Below are 23,505 nucleotides of genomic sequence, written 5' to 3'. Positions count from 1 at the left end.
TTTCAAGAATTTAAATGGGGACTCCTAAAGGAATTTAAAACTTGTTTCAACATATAAAGGTTATTTTGGATTTCTTTGTTTTTGTCAGGAATGCTACCTCTGAGTTATATTGCCAGCCCATTTTTAAAAATTACTTTGAGATAGGATCTGATTAAATGGCCCAGGCTGACCTCTAACTTGCGATCCTCTTGCCTCAGCCTCCTGAGTAGCTGGGATTTACACGTGTGTACCATGGTGACCAGCTAGTTTGGATTTGTTTGGATTGTTATGTGGATTTCAAGTTGATTTAAAAATTCAAGTAATGTACTTAATTTTAAAGAAACAATTAGCTATAATTTTAGGGTAATTTCAAAAGTTTGCTTTTACAGACTTCTTACTAATGTGTTTTCCTCAACTTAATTTTTAACTAGACAGTCCACTGATCTAAATAACACCTAAAGCATAGCTTAAATTATTAAATACTAAAGGTTCAAAGAAAAAAAAGCTTAATAATGCCTTTGTAATGTGAATAGTAAAAATACCAATTATAGACTAGATGCACCTAACTGTGATGAAGAGCCTCTTTTAAAGTAAAGGTAATTATAAAGCAGAGAAGCCATCCTCCTCTGGTGCGTCAGAGAATTAGAACTTAAGGGGAACTCCTAGTGGAAACCCAGTGAAAAGACAGCTTTCTTTTTTTCATCAATTGGAAGTCTCTGGGAGGGGAAAAATGGTTAACAGAAACTTAGCAGAGAAACTTACAGATAATAATTCACAATTCAAATCAATTTAACTCATACTCCATACTCCTCTGTATGGCCTTAAACAACAAGCAAGCAGGTCAATATGAAAACAACGATTTGCCTCAATTTCAATGTAATCGTTCACCCCTCTCGACAGCTTTGTATATTCCGTAGACTGAACTTCTCTTTCATTGTCTATCCCCAGCCTCAGAGTCCCTGGCACTTATTTGACCCTCAACAAATCCTAGATGAATTGAACAGAGTTGACGAATCTTCTCAAGTTTCTCTCCTCGGAATAAAGGGATTTAGTTCTTCCTACTGCGATGCAGTCCAGCATCACCTTCATCATCCCCTTGGTGCCAGGGGACCACGTCCTTCGCGAACCTGCCCTGCTTCCGCTTGTGCAGTCATCTCCTTCCCCTCGCACTAAAACAATACCTTGGCCTCTTGCCAAACTGTGAGCAGCGAACAACTCTGGCTGCTTATGGCCTGGACTGGGTGCTGCGAAAGGCTGGAGTTTCTCCGAGTGCTAGAGGAGGAGGCCCAGAGGAAAAGAGGCCCAAGATTTAAAACACTCCCTTCCTCCGCCCCCTCCCTTTTGTCTCAGACACCAAAACAAACGAGCTGATACACGTGTCCCTATGACTCTTGTTTACTATCAAGACTGGGCTGTGCACAGACTTCTGGGATGTGTAGTCCAACCGGTTCCCCCCGCCTTCAGTTTTCTCAGCTAACAAATGAGGCTGAAACTACGAACCCACAATCCATGTCGGGGGCAAAGTTTGGCCCAGGTCCCCAGAGTCTCGGCAATAGTCCAATCCGAAGCGCTTACTCCAGTGATTGACAGGCCACCTCCTCCAGTAAACACAACACAAAAGTCAATACATGCCCGCCCTCCGAGACGGACCACGGTATCACCCAATGGGAAAGTGGAAAGAGAGAATGGCAGTTTTGTAGACCAATAAGAGGGCGAAAGAGCTGCACGAAGGCTCAACCCCCAGGGGGTTGAGGGGAGGGGGAAGACGAAGCTTGAAAGACTTGGTAATGGCGACGGGTTTGGTAAGTAGGAAAGTTTCGGTTGAGGAGTAAGAGCCGCGACGGGAGCAGTAACGCGCGCCGGAGAAGGCGTCGTCAGCCTGAGAGGGAGTACACGAGCTTCTGGTGGGGGTGTCGCCGCCACAGCTGCCCGCGACTAGGCTGCCCGCACTCTGCGGCGGGTTTGTTGTCTTTCTGTTCCGAAGGGGTGGGGGTGGGGAAGGGAGGGGCAGGAGCCCGAGGGGATTGGGCGGCTAGGCGACCTCGGGTCCGGGTTCCTCTTTTTCCAGGGCTGCCCCTAGGGTGGGGGCAATTAACTGTCAGACTACTGCCCGCGCGCGGCGAGTCTATCGGACCGGCGTTTTCTGCGAGCTCACCTGGGCTTCGCGGTGTCGGCGTTTGGGGTCTCGGGGCGGAGGGTAGGAAGAGGCTGGGCGAAAACCGCGGTCTGGGCCGCGTTCGCGGTGGGTGGTCGGGCCCGGCGCAGAGAACGGGCCGGCCTGGGCGGGGTAAGGGGTCGGCGCGGCACCTGAGTTGCTCCGGAAAAGTTTGATTTCAACTCCCTTCTTGTTGGCAGAGGGTCGGAGGCTAGCCACAAGTGAGGGGCAGAACCGGGGTGGAGGACCCTAGTGAAGTGCGGTCTTGTTCTGGGCCAAGAGGGGTTCAGGCGGAGGTGGGAAGCTAGGGTAGCCGCTGGGCCCCGGGGCTCATTGTTACGCAGTTCGAATGAATGGGCTCCGAGGCGCCTGCGCGGTGGGGCTGAGCGGAGGGGAAAAACAAGCTTGGCGTCCAGGCTGCGATCACATGATGGGGGGATGGGAGGGGAACGCTATGAATGGCGAAAGAGGGTGGGGGTGGACTTGGCATGAACTGGGAGGCGCTGCTCCTTGTGACCCAGAGAGGAGGCTTGGCAGGCGATTCCAGACTCCGCCTTTTAATTTATGCTGCTGCCGCAGGCAGATTAAAACAAAACAAGAAAGAATCCTGGCGGAGTCAGCAGCAGGGTTTTTGTAGCTTTAAACGCTGCTTGCTGTCTAGGGGATTTTACTCTCCGCTGTGTGCTCTAAGTTCTCTGGATGTCTTTCGTAGGGAGTTTTCAGCTAGAGTCCATTTCAAAAGAAGTACTGACAGTACACAAAGTTTATTGACTCAGGATGCCGCTGACGCTAGAACGGAAGGGGGCTTTTTAAAAAGGAAGTTTTACCTATTGAGAAGCTATGGAGTCCTACCAACAATTCTGGCGAAGTTCTTTGTATTTATTTTCTAATAAATAACAGTAACGATGACTCAACACAGTGGTTTTGAAATTAAAATTGCCTTTTGAAAGCTAATAATAATTTTAACACAAACTACTTATGTTTTGGTCTTTTTTTTTCCCCATTGTTTATTTGCTAAGAAGAGTGTTAGGACGATCTGTTTGGTTTCTTCTATTAAACTAAGTTCTTGATGGGTTGGCAATATTTGATAAAGTTTCAAAGAAATTTGAGTACTTTCAAAAGAATTAAAGCCGCTCAAGTTTTTGAGCTACTTTATACTTTTGAGGAAGGTATAATTTAACCATTATAAGGCAAAATGCTCTTTAATCATTTATTTAATTTATATATGTATGTATGTGTATATATATATAAATATAAAATTTGTATGGAACCAGAACCCAGTGCCTCACACATGCTAGGAAAGTGCCCTGCCACTGAGCTACAGCCAGTTTATAGAAGGAAATTTTTTTCATCTTAATTTTATGAATCAAATTGCTTTTTTCTTTCTACTTGAAAAGCATTCCCCATTGTTAGTTTCTCCAGGTCCTGCATAAATTAGTTAAAAGGGTACTTTTACCCAAATTTTCCGAATGCATTCACTCACCAGCGTCAAGGTTTGAACTTTTCAGAATTCAAACATGATAGCATCCAATTGTCTTCACTGTATTTTAACTTCTTTGGACTCTCCTCCCTATCCAAGTGCCCTCTAAAAGAAGGCATATGACATGTACTTCATGAATGAATAAACTGCTGTGCCCTGAAGGTTCTTCTGCAGTGAATTGCAAGATGGTTTCTTTTATATCTGTTTGAAATGAAAATATCAGGCATACCTTATCAAAAAGAAGTTACTACCATGTCAATGAGACAAGACCAAATATTTTTTGTGTTTTAACTAAAAAAAGGACTATTCAAATGGGAAAATAAATGACAAGAAATTACAAAAAATTTTAAACTGACACCCATTACAAAACTCAGGAAGATGGGCATATTTTTTCTTGTTTATTAATTGCCTGACAATTAGTATTCCTTCATATTTTGATATGCCTTTATTTTGTGCTTCCAGTCATAATTTAATAGTATTTTCTTCTGAAATTAGAAAAATAATTCTAATATTGATTAATTGAATTATTAAAAGTTATTGACAGTAGCTTAGAAAAGCTTTTCTCAAGTTATTAGTAATGTGAAAATATATAGGATAACAAATATAGGAAAACAGGTTTATATAATATGAATTTTTAGATTTCAAGTTTTTTATAGAGTCCTGTAACTGCTTAATGGTATTATGAGTTCTGTGTACATTCATCAATATTAACATTTCATGTTGAATAAACATGAAAACCACTGATAACTTGTATAGATGTGAAAACTACTGATAACTTGTATAGATGTGATTGAGCAATGTATAGCCAAGTCAAGGATGTGGAATGTAGTATCTTTTCTACCTAAAATTTGATGTCTAGATAGGGACTAGTTCTTTTACAAATAAAATTCAGACATAGAAATTAAAATGTTCAGGGCCATAAAGGTGTTAAGTGTTATTCTAGGGTAGTATAGGAAACAACCCTGCTATTTGTGGGATTTTATTGTTTTTACACAGTGGCAGACAAGAGTTGTAGAAATAGTTCTGTAAAAGAAGTGAAGTTTCAGTGGAAATATTAAGGAATTGTATTAAGGCCACCCAACTGCTTTTGTTTAGAAAGTTGCATTTGGAATAGTTTATGTAAGTTTGTCTGCTGTGTCATGTTTTATCTTGTAATACATTCTAAATACCTTAATTCCTCCTGTCAGAGATGTATAGTAATTGCACATTACCTTCTCTTCACCCACTCTTTCAAAATAATTTGAGCAAATAGTCTAGAATTGGTATGAAAGTCTTTAGGATTAGAGGAGAACATATAGAAGATCATAGCATAATCATGGAAAAGTAAGGATTCAGAAAGAACAGGCACTTCAGAAGCAGGAGTCTAACCTATGTTGATCTATATCTTTTGTCTTTTTTCCCTTGGTTCTCCAAAAAGCAAATGGTCCCATTCAATGGTCAGAGTCCTGTTTTTTCCCTCCATAATAATATATTGTTTACAGAGCTGTTTTGAATTTTAAATAAATTTTTTAAAAGTATAATTCATAAATACTTATGTGGAAATGTTCTATAGGTAGGTAGGCATTTGTAAACCCCTGTTTCCCGTTTTCACTCATTGACTTAGCTGTTTGTAGTCTTCCTCTCCTTTGTAAGACTTTGTGGATATTTGCTTCTGAAAGTTTTCACACCAAAAACAATAGGGCCTCCCAGCCCCTATCCAGTAAAATTTGAAATATTGAACGTGACCTTTCAAAACACAGCAACTATAGGAGAATTTTATTCTTTCCTTTAAAAATCACTGATCTTGTGAAGAAATGACACATGCAGAGTTAAGTAAAATACAAGGCAAGTTCTGTTGAATCTTTTAATCCCAAAGCAGAATACAAAATCATAAATAAACAATAGGGTTAGCTCTACCAGGAGATAATTGAAAGAGCAACTGTTTTTCAAAATGAATGTCTAGTTGGTGTAATGTATGGTGGCGAGTATTTTTGAATAAGAACTCTTTCCATATTCTTTTCCCAAGTCAGAGTCCTTGTTTTCTTTCCCCAGAATAGTTTGTCAGGGAAAAATAGTTTGACAGAGAAAAGTGAGACAACTTACATTTGNAGGCTCTAGTTCTTTGCCAAAGAAAAGGGACAGGGTGTACAGGCGAATAAGAAGACAACTGAGTTCTTATGAATTCTCAGAGAATATACATTTGAAAGGGAAGCCTTACAAGTGGTCAGGTGAGGGATTTTCCTTTGGTTTAGTGATCCTATGAATCACAAATTTATGCTGGTCTACTTGTTTCGTGTATAACTCTTGTCCCAGAATTTCAGTTGTCCCCAAAAGCAGAACATGACACTTGGGTGCAGGCATTGTATTTTGGGAAGTGATCCCAGAAAATTTATTTTGAGAAGAGATCTCAGAAAACAGGAACTCAGGGGACTGGGTAATAAAAAAAGGATAATCAACCTTAGAATGAAGTATTGAACTGTTTTACCACTGAGGACAATGGGGCCTCAATCTAGTTGGAGGTCCTCTACCTCCCTTCAGAGGCTGGAATGCTGGGAATTGGCCCACTAGTGTCTGTCAACTATTATCAAGTTTTTGTGACTGCCATTGCTGATTGTATAATTGGCATAGATGTTTTCCACATTTGTAGGGCTGAGAAGGTAGGTTGGTGGTGGAGCATTTGTTAGCATGTGCAAGACTCTGGGGTCAATCTCTGCTACCATGAAAACAAAAGTCTTATATGTCTGTATGAGAATGTTCACAACTGTTAAAGGAGATTCTGCTATTCAGGGATTGTTACATCGAATTGATCGCAGTTCCCTTCTGGCTGGCTCAACAGAAACAATTATAGAATTCTAGAAAAAGAGGAAAGCACAACTTTCAAGATTTAATGGTTTTTGGAGAACTCAGAATGGACAAGGTCAGTGAGATAGAAAGAAGAGTCCTGGATTGAGTACTGGGCTTTAAGGATTGGTTTATCTTTCAAAAAGTCTGATGATGAAAAAAAAAATCAGTAAATGAGGTGCAACTATCTACCAGATATAGAATAAAGTTCCATATGACCATTATTTTCTTTGAGAGTATAATTTCCAAGGTTTAAAAATTATTACCTATATCCATATACATTTACATAAAAAGATGGTTAGATGTATTTGTTTTCACCTGAAATAAAAAAACCTACGGGCTAGGGCTATAGCTTAGTGGCAGAGTGCTTGCCTAGCACATGTGAGGCACTGAGTTTGATCCTTAGCACCACATAAAAAAATAAACAAACAAAATAAAGGTATTGTTTATCTACAACTACAAAAAATAAAATAAAATAAAATAAGCCTCTACATATATTCAGTTAATGAATCCTAGGGGGCCCCATGCACACTTGAGTTCATGTATGACACCTACAATAGATATTCATATCCAGCAGCAAATGGTCAAATTTCTACTTACAACACTTTTATGTAACAAAAACTGTTTGAGGACTGGGGATATAGCTTAGTGGTAGAGTGCTTGCCTAGCATGCATGAAGCTCTGGGTTTTGCCCCAATACTACCAAGAATGTAAAAACAAACAAAACACTTAAATAGTACAAGGTCCTAATTTGGAGGTAGATTATCTTTTTTTTTTTTTTTTTTTTCGAGAGAGAATTTTTTAATATTTATTTTTTAGTTATTGGCAGACACAGCATCATTGTTTGTACGTGGTGCTGAGGATCGAACCCGGGCCGCACACATGCCAGGCGAGCGTGCTACCGCTTGAGCCACATCCCCAGCCCCTATATTTTGTTTTCATGTATTTTATTTAATTCTCTAATACCCTTGTGAGATAAGTAGAGGTACTGTGAGGCTAAGGTTAAGTTACCTGCCCCAGGTCCACAGCCAGCAAGAGTGAAATTCAAGTCTTCTGTCTTTAAGCCCAGGCCTTCTTTTGGGGTATAGTAGGTGTGTAGTAGCAAAACTTCAGCTGATGACCAGATTTTGATTACCTTGAGTAGGGAGAGGTGCAAATACATAGAACTTAAGTTCAATAAGTATTTTATCCCTTTTGTTATTTATAGGTAGCTGTGTTTTGAAATTAAAGTCATGCTTTTTTTCCAACTTCATTCAAAGAGTGTTGGGATGGTGGTAGATAACTAAGACAAGGTGTTAAAGAAATGATAAAGTTACAAGGAGATGTTAGTGTACTGTAAATGATGATTGGATGACCTGCTTTTAGGGAAGAAAAAAAAATCTAGCTGGGAAGAGTTCTGGAGAGGGAGGGGGGAAGACAAGACAGATTGCATCTATTTTGTGAACCCCAGGAACAGTACTGTTTATACACAAAGGATAACTGAAGAGAGGGAGAGAGAGATGTAGTACAGCCTCTGAATTTCATAACAAAGGTTAAAAAAATAGGAAAATTTTAAACTGTAAGATTTCATTTGGAGTTGACTTACACAGCTCAAATCTATATATATAAAGCATGGTACAGTTGTTCAGAAGGTTTTTTAGTCAAGATGGGTTTAATTATGTCCTGTATGTTTAAGATGTTGAATAGATTTCTATGCAAAGATTTATCTATGTGCTATCTCAACTGTTAATATTAGTTGCTAAAAGAACTCGCACAGAATGACTAGTTCCTCTCTTGTCTTAGGAGTTACCAAATAAGGAATCTGCATTGATACTACCAATTACCTTTTCTTTTATGAGAATTCTTGCAAAAGAAGCTGGAGGCAGGTGGCTTACATAGAAATTAAGAATGTGAGTGTATTTCTTTTTCTTAACTGCACCCTACCTTTAAATATATGAATATGTTTCTACATATTCATGTAGTGTTTTAGTATGATTTTGCATAGATTCCAAAAAGAGTGTTTCAAGTGTAGTACTGATCATGTCAAAACCCTATCCAGAAATCTTTAGTGATTCCCCATTGTCTCATAATTGATGACAATACTAGCCACATTACTTTGCTTTGTGTTGGGTGTTTCTTAGCATTTTACCTTCTTACTGAGTTTTATAATAATGTATAGTAATGTTTTTTTACAAAAAGGCACGAAGATCTTAAATAAATTAAGGGGAACGTAGCTAGTAAGTGGAAAATCTGGTACATAAACTCAGCCTGATTTCAGAGTCCTTACTCTTGTCTTAGGGGTAAAAAAGAAGGAAAAAAGAAAATTCATTTTTCCTAAACTAAGATCAGAGATTCACATCTTAGTCTACCTTTCCACATAATAACCTATAAGCTTAGTATCTATGACCATATAACACATAAGGCCATCCCACTTTCTGGTGATGCTAGATTCTGCATATTTCTTGTCTTACCCAGTACTGACCAGCTGTTTGAGCTTACTAATGTAGTTTTTTTCTCACTGGGAAACCACCCTGCTCTGCAGAAAGGGGGTCATTTGCTTGGATTTTTTCATGAATGTATAGATTCCTTGAGAGTCTTCATTTATTACCATTGAGATCTAACGTTACAATTAATATGCCATATACATAATATGTATTAAATAAATGGACATTTTTCTTAATGAAAAAAAAATTAGCAATTATTTTTAGCCCAGTAGTTGTTAACACACTATGCTTGGAATTCCTTTGAAAGCAAACAAATGAAAACCAGTGCACAGTGTTGGACCTCAGAACAAATCATTTCCTCTGGGGATTGGGCTTGGGTATCATTTGTTTAAAGCATACATGATTCTTTATGCCACAAGAGTTGAATTGAGAATCACTGGTTAAACTTAATTCACTTAATTTTTTTAAATTTAAAGATTAGGTAGAGACTCAGAAATATTATTTGAAACTTGAAAAATCCCGTTTCTTTTAACCATCCATTTTGTAGGAAATTACCTGTACCTCAGCAGGTTTGCTATAACTGTACATTAAGACTAATTAATCAGTACGTTGTATTAACCTTTTGTATTTAGGAAAAATGAATTTTATTTTTTATGCCTATATATTATCCTTTTAAATGCCTTAAACATCTTTTAGATAGACTGTTATTTGCTTGAAGTAATGGCATAATACACGATTGATATTGAGATGTGTTGGATGACTTGTCATATTTCCCAGGAAAGAAGCAGCTGAAACTGAATAGCTTTCTGGTTGTTTACTGTTATCCATTTCAAATACTGTTGTATTTACCACTATAAGAATCTGTAGTATGACAGCAAGAGAAATAATATGTGAGGTGAATAGGGAGCCTACATCCTGGGAACAAAATTTTACCCCTCAAACATCAGATAGAGCTCTAATCTCTAGAGTATACAAAGAACTCAAAAAGTTAAACAACAAAAAAGCAAATAACCCAATCAACAAATGGGCCAAGGACTTGAACAGAAACTTCTCAGAAGAGGATATACAGTCAATCAACAAATGCATGAAAAAATGCTCGCCATCTCTAGCAGTCAGAGAAATGCAAATTAAAACTCTAAGATACCATCTCACTCCAATAAGAATGGCAGCCATTATGAAGTCAAACAACAATAAGTGCTGGCGAGGATGGGGCGGGGGAAGGTACACTCATATATTGCTGGTGGGACTGCAAATTGGTGCAGCCAATTTGGAAAGCAGTATGAAGATTCCTTGGAAAGCTGGGAATGGAACCACCATTTGACCCAGCTATTCCCCTTCTTGGACTATACCCAAAAGACCTGAAAAGAGCATACTACAGGGACACAGCCACATCAATGTTTATAGCAGCACAATTCACAATAGCTAGAATGTGGAACCAACCTAGATGCCCTTCAATAGATGAATGGGTTAAAAAAAATGTGGCATTTTTACACAATGGAATATTACTCAGCACTAAAAAATAACAAGATCATGGCATTTGCAGGCAAATGGATGGCATTAGAGCAGATTATGCTAAGTTAGCCAATCCCTAAAAAACAAATGCCGAATGTCTTCTCTGATATAAGGGGGGTGACTCAAAATGGGATAGGGAAGAAGAGCACGAGAAGAAGACTACCACTAAATAGGGAAGAGAGGTGGGAGGGAAAAAGAAGGAGAAGGGGAGTTGCCCGGAAGATGGAAGGAGAACCTCATTATTATACAGAATACATATATGATGTTGTAATGAGAAAAAGAAAAAAAAAGTGTCACATTAGATTGGATAGAAAGAAAGGATGGGGGAGAGGAGGGGAGGAGTAAGGAGGATAGGAAGGGCAGCAGAATAGAATTGACAATATGATTGATGTATGTACATTCCATATATGTATTATATGTCAATTCATTCTGTCATGTATGACTATAAATAATAAATAATTAATTAAAAAAAGAATCTGTAGTATGAAAGGAAAACAAACAAAAACCATAGTATAATAGTACTCTATAATCTGAGGATAAGGGTCATTTTTTTAATTGATTTTTAAAAAATGACAGCAGAATGCATTGTAATTCTTATTACACACATACCACACAATTTTTCATCTCTCTGGTTGTATATAAAGTATGTTGACACCAATTTGTGTCTATACATGTACTTTGGATAATGATGTCTATCACATTCCACCATCCTTGCTAATTCTGTGCCCCCTCCCTTTCCCTCCCACCCCTCTGCCCTATCTAGAATTCATCTATTCCTCCCAGCCTATTCTGAATCAAAGGTATCTTTTTATTATGGCTAGATCCCAGATTCTCTTTAAAAATATGATACGTGTAGCATGGCCATTTAAAGAAAATTTTAAATATTATTTAGAGATTATAATTTAAGTGTGTTAAAGTTGTTCACTTTCAGAATATGAGGAAACAAAATATTGAACACAGTTGATAAATAGAATGGAATAGTCTTTAAAAAAAAAGAAAAAAATCAGAATAGTCCTCCAGTTTTTATTTTTTAACTTTAACTGAGGAGGGTTTAATTTTCTTTTGAATTTGAAGATACATATGGAAAAAAAAGTTTCATTAGTCTTAATATTTGCATCTGAAAGAGTTACAAGCTTGAAGAAATAAATATGTATAATAGCTATTGTTTAAAACTAAATCTTAATTCAAGATGTTAATCCTTTAGTAATTAGGTGTAATTTAGTACAGAATACACAGCTGTAGGCCAAGACAGGGATTTGTCATGGTCCAGAGGAATTGAGGAAGGTATAAATGGCAATATGTGATTTAAGTTAAAAATGTAACATAGTGATGTGTCTTTGATCTTACACTTAGTGATAATCAAATCACATAACTTGATAATTTTTTCCTTTTTATTATTTTTAAGTCGGAGCACCGTAACATGGTGTGGGAAGTGAAGACAAATCAGATGCCTAATGCAGTACAGAAACTCCTGCTGGTGATGGACAAGAGAGCTTCAGGAATGAATGACTCATTGGAGTTGCTACAGTGTAATGAGAATTTGCCATCTTCACCTGGCTATAACTCCTGTGATGAGCACATGGAGCTTGGTAAACAAAATTTAAAATTATCTAGGAATCTTACTAAGATTCAAATTAATTTTCACATTTAGTCAGCTTCTCTGCTTAACCTTCACTGGCTAAAAAAGTTTATTTTTGTGTATTAGGAATACACAACATTCTCTGATTCTTGCTTTTAAAATATTACTTAAAAATCTAAGTGACTTTGAGCTATTTATAGTTATCATAGACTCATGTAAGTTATTAAACTGAATGCTTTGTTTTGTGTATAAAGATTAGACTACTAAATACCTTAGAAATAGTCTATTTAATTTTTTTTTTTTAAAGATGTCAATTTTGAAACATCCTCCCAGTGAGCTTTTCAGGGCTGATTTGTTGGTATAATAGGGAAATGACTGTGGACCCTTGTACCTTAAAGTGATCATTCTTGCTGAGTTACTCTGGAAATATGTGACCTCTAGAATTGTGTAGATTTGTTGAGGGGTGATTTGAATTGTATTGCTTTGAGGCTGGTGTTCAGGAGAAAATGAGTGCCCTTGGCTTGCAGCCCAGCTTTTCAATTCGGCTTTGTCTCCATTTAATATGTAGTTGCCTTTAATGTTCATTAACAACTCTGAAGAGGAGGACTGTCCTTATTTTACAAATGCTGAAATAAAAGGAAGAGATTATATACTATAGTAATGTTTGGGAATTTGGAGATCTTTAAGGTCTTGGGACCTGTTTGAATGCCAAGGATTTTCAGAACCTGAATATCATTGAGTAATAGTTCCTGTTGTACAAGGAACACTATCTTGTTTTAGGTTTCAGGAGGAAATCAGGCTCAGGGAGTCAAAAATTTAGCCCCTTCCATCCATGACTTCAGAAAGTAGTTAATTTCGTGTACTTGAAAGACAGAAAGGAACCCTTTATAATAAAGAAATGATGGTCAAAGGGTGTTGGCAATGAGGGGAGGGAAGTAGCTACACCAGTGTGAGAATTTGGAGGTGAAATTATCTTAAATTGATATGATTTTTAGAACTCCTTGGCTGTTTCATGAAACGGTGTAACTTCTAGTCAGTTTTAAGTATTGATACACTGAATTACTAATTTTAATTAAGCAATTTGAGTTTTGTAAGATATTCTAAAATATTTGCTTGAATAGGAACTGTACCTACTTTTTCGGATGACATTTTAGACAACTTGAAGAGTTTTCTTATGTTTGAGAGACCCAATAGATTATATAGTTTTCAGTTTATATGTGTTTCCTAGAGAAGGCTGTTTTTTTTTTTTTTTTTAAGGCCTGTCAGATGATCTTTCTTTTTCTGTCTCCTTTTTTTTTTCCTTCTTGAATTCTTTTTTTTTTTCTTTTCCAAACTCATTGTTCTTTGTAGTGTTATTTGGGTAGTAGTGCTATTTTTTTCTTTTGGAGAGTATAAAGTTTATCATGATATACTTTTGGGGAATATATTTATAGAAAAAAAATAGCCAGAAAGTATTACTGAGTTCAGAATTTCTTAATGAAAAGAAATACTTTTGGGGCTAGGGATGTAACTCAGTAGTAGAGCACTTGCCTATGTAGCATGTGTGATGCCCTGGTTTCAATCCTCAGCCACATTTTAAAGCTTTAACACAAATTTGTGTAAGCAACACTGAAAAATAAATACCATCTACATTCTCATCTTTGGAAATCGTTGTTTTCAATGTTGCAGTTATCTGTATTGCAAGTCAATCAGTATGTAAGTAATAACTACATATATATACACACACACGATGTGTTTTTCCTCAGTAACTTTTTAATGTTAAAAAAAAGTCTTTGTGTATAGATTACTTCCAGGTAAGGTACAAAAAAAAATGGGAGGAAGAGCAGAAAACACAGAGTGAGCCCTGTTGTTAGTGTGAAAACACTTGTGGTAATTACATGGTTTAGGTGATGAACCATTTTCACATCACATTTGTTGGGTTTACTTCTTGATCAGACTATTAACCCTTAAATAACAAAATGTCATTTTTAAAAAATAATTTGTTCAAGAAAATACATTGTTTAATTTTGAATTTATGGTTTTCTTCTCATAAAATGAACTTGCTAAATTTGATGACTTTTAGCTGAAATATTAATATTATTCATTGTATTATTAATTTGTTTTTTGAAATATTGAATGTGCGTATTTGCAGATGATCTTCCTGAACTTCAGGCTGTTCAAAGTGATTCTACCCAATCTGCCATATACCAGCTAAATTCAGATGTTTCTCATCAAGAATATCCAAGACCATCTTGGAACCAGAATACCTCAGACATATCGGAAAATACTTACGGTGAAAATGAGGTGGATTGGCTAACAGAATTAGCAAATATTGCCACGAGTCCACAAAGTCCACTTATGCAGTGCTCATTTTACAACAGGTAGGAGCATTTATTGTATTTTCATTTAAAACTTCTATAATTCTAAAAAGCTATGTTATAAGAATATTTTAAATTAAAATTTTAAATTAACTATTTTGTGGATGTTTAACATAAACTAAAATAAAGTCATTAGAAATAAGCTCTTTGTTTCATAATGATCAAAGACTTAGTTCACTCAATGTCATGATTTCATATGTTTAAGAACTGGATCAAGGTTCTATGAAAAAAGTTTTAAAAAATTGGTAAATGTCATCAAAAAGTTATCAAAAATATATTAGACTGAGAAATACTATTACTATACATTTCATGCTCAAAGATAGAAATTAATTTGTCTGAAGAACCATAGTTAGAATGAGCATTGTATTGTAAGTATTTATAAACTTTGAATTTGGCTCCTTTTGGTCTAGGTTTATTTTTTTCAATCTATGTAGTCTTACCTGTCCTTTTGCTGATTGCATGCCTGTAATCCCAGTAACTTGGGTGGCTGAGGGAAGAAGATTACAAGTTTGAGGCCAGCTTCAGCAACTTAATGAGGCCCTAAGCAACTGAGTGAGACCCTGTTTCAAAATAAAAACATAAAAAGGGCTGGGGTTGTAGTTCAGTAGTATAGTGCTCCTGGGTTCAATCCCCAGAAACCCCCTCCCAAATCTTTTTAATATTAAAAAAATGGACTTCTCTTGATAAAATTACTGTTTCATATATCTAGACCAGTGTTGAAGAAAATGAGTTGCTGTGCTGTGAAATTATGAAAGCTTCCCACTATCATTCCTCAGGAGACCTAAGTGGATAACATTTCATTATTTATCTCTAAAAAAACGTGGGTGAAATTAGGCAGTTTATAATAGAGAAATGCCCAGATTTACATTACTGTTAGTAAAAAATGATAGAGTATACTGATAGAATATTTAGGCTCCATACATTATATTTTATTATTCCATTTTTGATGGTGCTAGGGATTGAACCCAGGGCCTTAAACATTCTAAACAAGTGCTCTACCACTCAGCTACAACCCCAGTACTGTCCCCATACCTTTTTTAGAATATCACAATTTCTGTTTTAAATTGTTAAATAGAAGAACTGAAAAAATCCATTATTCATGAAGTCAAGGATGAACAAAAGGAATTTAAAGCCATTTGGCCATTCTCTAATACTTCATGCATATCTAAATGTGTAATAAAGAAGGTGGGCAGATGTTAGCATGTTTCTTGCAGTCTAAAAGTGATTGGAGAGTATGATAAAATGCATGGAAACTTTAGGGGCTTTTTAATTTCAGGAGTGATATAAACATGAAAACAAAATGTAGTTTCCTAGTTTCTCTTTAAAAGAGCATTTTTACATAGATAGAAATAATAATGTTAATGGGGGTAAAATGAAAATTGAGGGGCTAATAAAATTTCTTTTAAGGACTGCATTTTTTAAAATAATTTTTAGTTATAGGTGGACACAATACCATTATTTAATTTATTTATATGTGGTACCGAGGATCTAAACCAGTGCCTCACAGGTGCTAGACAAGCACGCCACCACTGAGATACAACCTCAGCCCCAAGGACTACATTCTTATTTGGCATTTCTGCTCTACTTCTTTTCAAACTTCTCAGTGTTTACATATGACTCTAATTTCTTGTAGGTTTGTTTCTTACTGTCACACTCATTAAAATTGGGTCTGTTTGTGAAAGTATATTCTTGGAAGCTTCTTTAAAGGGAAAACTGCCTGGTAAAGAGACTTGATGAGAAGGGGTCAGGTTTTTTAAAGGTGGTCCTAGGAGAGAAATAACTAGACCTTATAATGTGTAGTTGCTTTTCAACAGGTTTATATTAAAAAATATAATGTAGTGTCCAGTTGCAAGGAATGGCAAGTGGACTGCTTTCTGCTATGATAAGTCTAAGCATTTTTGCTTAAGGCAGTTTGTAGTGTCTGCCCAATGATAAAATGGTTGCTAGATAAGCAGTTGAGTGTTGCTCATGTTAAGCTTAAGATGCTGTAAACATATGGAGATTTATTGAGTACATGAAAGTAAAAGGAAATGAATGGGAAGCTGCAATGGGGTATTATCATTTATGAATAAAAATACACACATTTATTTGTATTGAGATAAAAATGAATGGGATAAATAAATGAAACAGTGGTAATTTAAAATTTACTGTTAAGGCCTGGGGTTATAGCTCAGTAATAGAGTGCTTCCCTAGAGTGTGTGAGGTCTTGGGTTCAATCCCTAGCACTGCAAAAAATAAATAAATAAAAATTGTTAAATCTGCTATGTGAAGTGGGTTTGGGTAAGAAGCAATAACATTTTTATAAATAACATCTTGCTCTTTATTGATGTTAGCATAGCTAACATTTATTGATGTTAGCACTTAGAATGTGATGTTCTTTTCATCAAAAAGAAGGATCTACTTTAAGAACCTATGGTTTATAGTAAAACTTGCTGCTTTGTTTTAGATCATCTCCTGTACACATCATAGCAACAAGCAAAAGTTTACATTCCTATGCACGACCTCCACCAGTGTCCTCTTCTTCAAAGAGTGAGCCAGCCTTCCCTCACCACCACTGGAAGGAGGAAACACCAGTAAGACATGAAAGGGTGAGTCTATTCATGAGGTTAAACTTTTATTAAATTTATTCAAACAGTTGAAATACATTAACAAAACATTTAAGAAATTCTTTTGAAGACTGTATAGATGGGAAATATTGTTTCAAATTGTTCTATTAGTGATATGGATTGGATTTTATATGCAGCTCTATGGATAGGAAAGTGTGTTACATATGGGAATGCACATTAAACCAAAAGGTACAGAAACTTCAGTTTTTGAAAGTGTTTTTCCCCCTTAGTTTAGAATGATGAAGTTATTTGGAAGCTTGGGAGGAAAATGGGTACTAAAAAGATATATTAGAGGAATGGGGATATAGCTCAGTTGTTAGAATGCTTGCCTTGCATAATAAGGCCCTGGGATTCAATCCCCAGTAAGCAAGAAAAAAAAAAAAAAAAAAGATATATTAGAAAAACAAAAATAAACAAGTTTATAATATTTTTCTCCATAGGCAAATAGTGAGTCAGAATCTGGCATCTTCTGTATGTCCTCCCTGTCAGATGATGATGATTTGGGATGGTGCAATTCCTGGCCTTCAACTGTTTGGCACTGTTTTTTGAAAGGTAAAGAAATGTGTCAGTTTTTGCAGCTTACTTGTGCTGCTCACTAATCACATGTCTAATATTTGTTTTCTAATTAAACTTTAGGCACACGACTGTGCTTTCATAAGGGAAGCAATAAGGAATGGCAAGATGTTGAAGATTTTGCTAGAGCTGAAGGCTGTGATAATGAGGAGGAACTCCAAATGGGCACTCACAAGGTTGATTTAAAATTGTTTACAAATTTTTGATCTTTCAAATATTTATGTTTCAATGGCATCTTGTATTTTAGGTAGAAGTTTTATGACCACGCATTGTTGCTAGCTTGATGGACAGTAGTGATGACTTTAGACTTACCTAAATTAATTATACTTTCTCAAAATAGGAGAAAGAGTATATATCTTAGCACTTTTTTATACTTTGAATATTTTACATTTTATACTTTGTCATTTTAACCTGGCATTAAAAATAAATAATAAATAAACTAATCAAAGCCTTGTCTTAGATAGTCTATAAAGTGGTTAATCCCTCTATAGGTAATTAACAATTGATTATTTTGTTACTTTTTAAATGAGTCCATAAAATACTATCATTTTCTAAATTGAAAGCAAAAGCAGTAGTGATCAACATTAGGGTAAATATCTGTTGACTCCTTTTACTTTGAAATCTTTAAATTTTTCTGTCTTCACTGTAGGCAAAGAAAATAGGGATATGAAATGTGCTTGTTTAAAATTTCCTTTTTGATTCTGTTTTCTTTTGCTGTTGAGTAGTCTCAACCATTCAACTTAGAAAACTAGTAGAAAAATAGTCTCAACTTGGCTGCCTTTGTTGTCCCAATTTTGCTGTTACTCTTCCTTCTAATAAAGTACATAGTATTCTGACTGTGGTTTCTACTACCCTACTAAAATTGTCTCAGAGTTTACTGGTTTTATTTTAATTTCTAGGAGTGGAAACTTGCTTATTCTGCAACAGTTGACACACCAGGTTAATTCCTGACATTGTTTTCCTGTGATTTAAGTAGCATAACACTGCCATAGTTCTCAGACTTTTTTGACTACTGCCTGTCTACCTATAGTGGCAAGTGTACCTAATACAAGGCTCTGTTCCTCTTCACCACTGTTTGTTGATTATATGTCAGCAGCACCTCCATACATGCAGTGGAAAACACTGTGGACTTGGCATCAGGGAACCTGGGTCTTCTCTCTAGCTCTTCTGGAAACTTTGTGACTGAACATAAGCATATGGTTAATCCCTCTGGGCCTTGGCTTTCTGATCTGTAAAATGGAATTGGACTACTTTTAAAGTATCATGTAGCTCTAGTAAGAGAAGATTTTATAGTTTGATTATTTACAAATATGTCCCAAACCTATAGCTATACATTTCCAACTGCATGTTAAGACATTTCTGCATGAACAGCATCTCTACATGAATAGCATTTAGTTCTTCAAACTCAGCTTAGTATGACCATAACATACCTTGTTCTTCACCTTTCTGGCTTACTTTCCTCCTTTTTAAAAAAAAGTTATTATCTTCTTGAAGATCATATTCAAAATCATGAAATTGTCTTTTACTATTCCCTGTTCTCCCTTTGTACTCAGTTGATTCTCTTTCCATAAAGATTTTCAATAGTCATTCTCTGTCAGTTCATTACTTTGTTCATGCCCTGTTGTAATAGTGATTGGGTACTATAATCTAGCTATCAGTGTATTTATTTTTCTGTGAATTTTCTGTGTCTTGTTAATGTTTGTATTTTCAGGGCCCACCACCTGGAGTGTACTAAATGCTCAACAAATATTCATTAAATTGAAATTTAGTCTGTTTCTGCTACCAGTGCACTTGACAGTTCAGGACTGTCATGTGTATCTCTCATTGTATCCTCAAATTATTGAATATGATCATATCCTTTGTATTTTATAGTCATTATCATCTTAAAATTTACAGTCTTTGGCTGGGGTTGTGGCTCAGTGGCAGAGTGCTTGCCATGCACATGTGAGGTACTGGGTTCAATCCTCAGTACCACCTAAAAATAAATTTTAAAAAATAAAGATATTGTGTCCACGTATAACTAAAATAAATACACACACACACACACACACACACACAGTCATATTAATAAAATACTTCCATTGACTTCTCAGTACCTTCTAAATGGAAAGTTTAAGCACTTGACTGTCTTTAAGATCCCTCTGCTAATTGACCTCTCCTTTCAGTCACATTTGCCCCAATTCTGGACTTCACTGTATTTTTAGCAAATACTTAGCACTCCTCAAAGAAGTTGCTAAATGCAACTGTTCCTGGTGCAAGGCATGCCCTTTTACCTAAATTTCATTCATCTTTTTTTTTTTTTGAAAGAGAGAGAGAATTTTAATATTTATTTTTTAGTTTTCGGTGGACACAACATCTTTGTATGTGGTGCTGAGGATTGAACCCGGGCCGCACGCATGCCAGGCGAGTGCGCTACCACTTGAGCCACATTAGCAGCCCATCATCTTTTAAATCTTAGTTCTAGTAGAATTAGAACCTTTTTCTATTCTCTCTTGGAATCAATATCTTCCTTTATTAAACTCCACCAGCATTATTTATACTTGAGTTAAAAATGCTTATTCCATGCTACCTTCTATGTTTTACTCACTTACATATGTGTCTTTCTTCACTGCTCAAAAGCTCTTTTTACCTTTTCCACGAAGTCTTACACATAATGGAAACATCACTGTGTGTTGAGCATTTCCAATTCATTCACTCTATGCATATGTTTTCAGGGTTATGGTTCTGATGGTCTAAAGTTGTTATCACATGAAGAAAGTGTATCATTTGGTGAGTCTGTACTGAAGTTGACTTTTGATCCTGGTACAGTAGAAGATGGCTTACTTACTGTAGAGTGTAAACTGGACCACCCTTTCTATGTTAAAAATAAAGGTAGGGCTTCATTTGAATTTGTAGTAACTTTTTTTTTTTTTTTAAGATATTGATGTACCTTTATTTTTTTCATTTATTTATATGTGGTGCTGAGAATCGAACTCAGTGCTTCACACATGCTAGGCAAGTGCTCTACCACTGAGCCCCAACCCTAGCCCAAATGTGTAGTAACTTTTAAAAGAATGCTTCTTAATATTATCTTATGGCTTTGATGATTAAAAAAACAAATTGAAGAGAAAATTTATTCCAAACTAAACTACTATAGGAAATTCTTCTAATAGTACTTAATAGTGCTTAAGTATCTTAGCAATAATTGGGCAGAACTCTTACTTTCTGTGAATATCGGAAATTTCAGATTCATGAAGCTTAAAAATAACAATTTTAGTATAGTTTGGAGAATGGAGTATTCGATAACCACAATTTTGGTTTAGAGCTACAAATATGCTATAAACCTGAGTCACTCTTAAGAGCCTTATTACAATTACACCACGTTAAGCATACTTTAATAATTCATGGACTATTTCATGGTCTCATCACCGTTTATCATTTACAGTCTTATAGACTGAATAGAAGGGCTAATTGGTAGAGATCTTTATATAAGTAAAATGCTGAATTAAATTAGTATCGAGGGCTTTTACATTGCTGAAAGGAAATACCTAGTATTTTCTTTATTGCGATGATATCTTTTGTGATTTTAAATAGTAAATTTATTTTTAAGATATAGAAATATATCTTATAACATACTTTAGGTTCTTTCTGTCAATTCTCATTCTTTATGCAACTCTTGTTTAACTTTAGGTTGGTCATCATTTTATCCAAGCTTGACTGTGGTACAGCATGGCATTCCATGTTGTGAAATTCATATTGGCGATGTATGTCTACCTCCTGGACACCCTGATGCCATTAATTTTGATGATTCAGGTGTTTTTGATACATTTAAAAGGTAATATTGGATTTTTTTCCTTTGTTTTCTAGTAAAGTTTATCCTTAATATCCCTAGCAATTGCTACATCAAACATTTAGGAAATTAAAACCTTAATGATTTCAAAATTGAAAGAATGACGTAGAGAAAAGTATATAAACACACACTATTAAACAAAAAAAAAAATCAGGCAATTAAAAATATAAGCTAATGAATTTTGTATAAAGTGCTCATATAGGAAAGTGAGTTTATAAGATGTTTAGGATTAGATTAGGAAGAATATCACATGTTATGTGATGAACTAGTTAACAGATCAACTTTCATAGGTATATTGAAAAAAATAGATCAAAAAACTGCAGCTGGGTGCATTGGCACACTTCTGAAATACCAGCCACTCTGAGGCAGGAAGATTGCAAGTGGAGGCCTGCCTTGGTAACTTTGCAAGACCATATCTCAAAATTTTAAAAGCACCGGGATACTGAGTACACAAGGCCCTGGGTTCAGTCCCAGAATCAAAAACAAGAAAAGTAGTTGTTTCGAACCAGACCACAACCGTGTCCTTTTTTTTTTCCTCTTTTTTTAGGGGGTGTGATTCTTAACTACATCTTGGTTTAATATTCATTTTGACCAAGATCATTAGTTACATGGCTTAACAAATAATAAAACTGACACCAAATAAAAATTGACATTGGGAAAGACTTAAGAGAGGGACACTGTTCTTCCTAAGATCATCTTGCTAGTAAGTGGCAGAATAGGACAAAACCCCACAAATCCTAAAACTCAGAAAGGCTGATCAACTCTCCCCATTATATGGGACTTTGGTTTTAGCACTAAAAGCCCACCATTCCTGAAAACTCCTCAGTCCTGGGCGAAATGGGATAGTTGATCATCTATTCCCACAAGTTATCCAAAGAAAGCATATATGTAGATATTAGGGATTTTAAGAATTATTCTTTCATTATGATAGTTATAAAATCCATAGGTAGGTATGGGCCCAAAGTAGAGAATTCTCAAAAGTTTCTTAGCATATAGATTTCATTTTATTCTATTTAATATAAGGTTATTACATTTATTATAAGGAAAATTGAGGCTATTATTTAAAAAGCAATTAGCATAGGGCTTGACATAGGCCATTTGCTCAGTAATTGGATCTAAATATACTCTTCTTTGAAAAAGTGTAGAAAATGAGACAAATTTTAAGGATTACATATGTTTTAGTGTGTATATCAGTAATTATTCCTATATTTTGGTAAGAATGTAACCAGATAGAAAAGTTTGGGGAGATAGTTTGACTTTATATTGTAATAGTGAATATCAGCAGTTCTATTCCTATAATATATACCCTAGAGAAATAAATTTTTGTAGACTTGTGAAAGGAGATACATAAAGAAGTTCATAGCTGTATTGCTCACAGCAAAAATGTGTAAACAATATTAATAACAATTAATTGGATTTTACCATATAAATTGTGATACAATCTTAGAGTGGAATTCTTTCTATCTGTGGAAAAATGAACGAACCTTAGCTACGCGTTTTAAAACATGGATCTATTTTTAAAATAATGTTAAATAAAAAATTAGTCTTAGAAACATACACAGTATAATTCATTTTTATAGAATCCTGTTCTTTAGAAACGTATCTGATAACATAAATGTAATTACGTTTTATTATATAAGCTTTATATATTATATATGGTACACATTATATAATCATGTCAGGTTTCCCAAACCATCCCCATGTTCAATGATTTGCTGGTCAGATTAGATCTCACAAGACTTAGCATATACTTGTGCTTATGAGTATGATTTATTAAGACAAAAGAGTACAATACAAAATAAAGAAAGGGAAAAAACACGGGGTAAAGTCTGGATGAAGCTAGCCTTCCAGGGAACTTCTCCCAGTGGAGTCATTCAGGGAACTCTTTGTTCCCCTAGCAGTGAATTATGACATTATTTATGTTTTCTGCCAGGGAAGTTTATTGGCCACTCAGGACCCAGAATATTGGGCTGGTCACATAGGCTGTCTCTGTTTGGCATGTACCCAGATTCCAAACTTTCAAAAGGAAATCTGGTGTTCAGAGTATTATTTGTACACAATTTAAGCATAGTAAAGTACTCTTATTATTTGTAGAAATGATGAGAATTCTCTTAAAATTCAAGTTCTAGGTGGCAGTCAAAGGCCCACCCAGTAAGCAGATTTTTGAAAGGATAGTTGTCAGGCCTATAAAA

The 23,505-nt window shown here is 35.6% G+C and overlaps 2 protein-coding genes across 4 annotated transcripts in view; one reads left to right on the top strand and one right to left on the bottom strand.

The window, feature by feature from the left end:
* The first annotated feature begins 1,443 nt into the window (after window positions 1-1,443).
* Hbp1 (HMG-box transcription factor 1) overlaps window positions 1,444-23,505 on the top strand; it is a 29,865-nt gene continuing 7,803 nt past the window's right edge. Inside the window, exons 1-9 of one of the 3 annotated variants that reach the window (XM_015488341.2) lie at window positions 1,744-1,781; window positions 8,217-8,323; window positions 11,775-11,958; window positions 14,080-14,308; window positions 16,752-16,893; window positions 17,352-17,463; window positions 17,548-17,660; window positions 20,199-20,355; window positions 21,154-21,298. In XM_015488341.2, coding sequence (XP_015343827.1) covers window positions 11,790-11,958; window positions 14,080-14,308; window positions 16,752-16,893; window positions 17,352-17,463; window positions 17,548-17,660; window positions 20,199-20,355; window positions 21,154-21,298 — 1,067 coding nt within the window. In that variant the 5' untranslated portion in view covers window positions 1,744-1,781; window positions 8,217-8,323; window positions 11,775-11,789. Of the gene's footprint in view, window positions 1,782-1,918; window positions 1,940-8,216; window positions 8,324-11,774; window positions 11,959-14,079; window positions 14,309-16,751; window positions 16,894-17,351; window positions 17,464-17,547; window positions 17,661-20,198; window positions 20,356-21,153; window positions 21,299-23,505 lie in introns of those variants that run through there. The other 2 variants (XM_015488340.2, XM_015488342.2) reach the window with 2 other exon arrangements.
* The window catches only part of Cog5 (component of oligomeric golgi complex 5), a 360,858-nt gene continuing 344,666 nt past the window's right edge, over window positions 7,314-23,505 (bottom strand). The window contains exon 23 of the mRNA XM_048786107.1: window positions 7,314-7,569. Coding sequence (XP_048642064.1) covers window positions 7,566-7,569 — 4 coding nt within the window. The 3' untranslated portion in view covers window positions 7,314-7,565. The remainder of the gene's footprint in view (window positions 7,570-23,505) is intronic.

This window comes from Marmota marmota, unplaced genomic scaffold (genome assembly GCF_001458135.2).
Source record: "Marmota marmota marmota unplaced genomic scaffold, marMar, whole genome shotgun sequence".
In the NCBI taxonomy this organism is placed as follows: domain Eukaryota; kingdom Metazoa; phylum Chordata; class Mammalia; order Rodentia; family Sciuridae; genus Marmota; species Marmota marmota.
The sequence above is the reverse complement of the archived record's forward strand: the minus strand, read 5'-3'. Positions and strand labels throughout refer to the sequence as shown.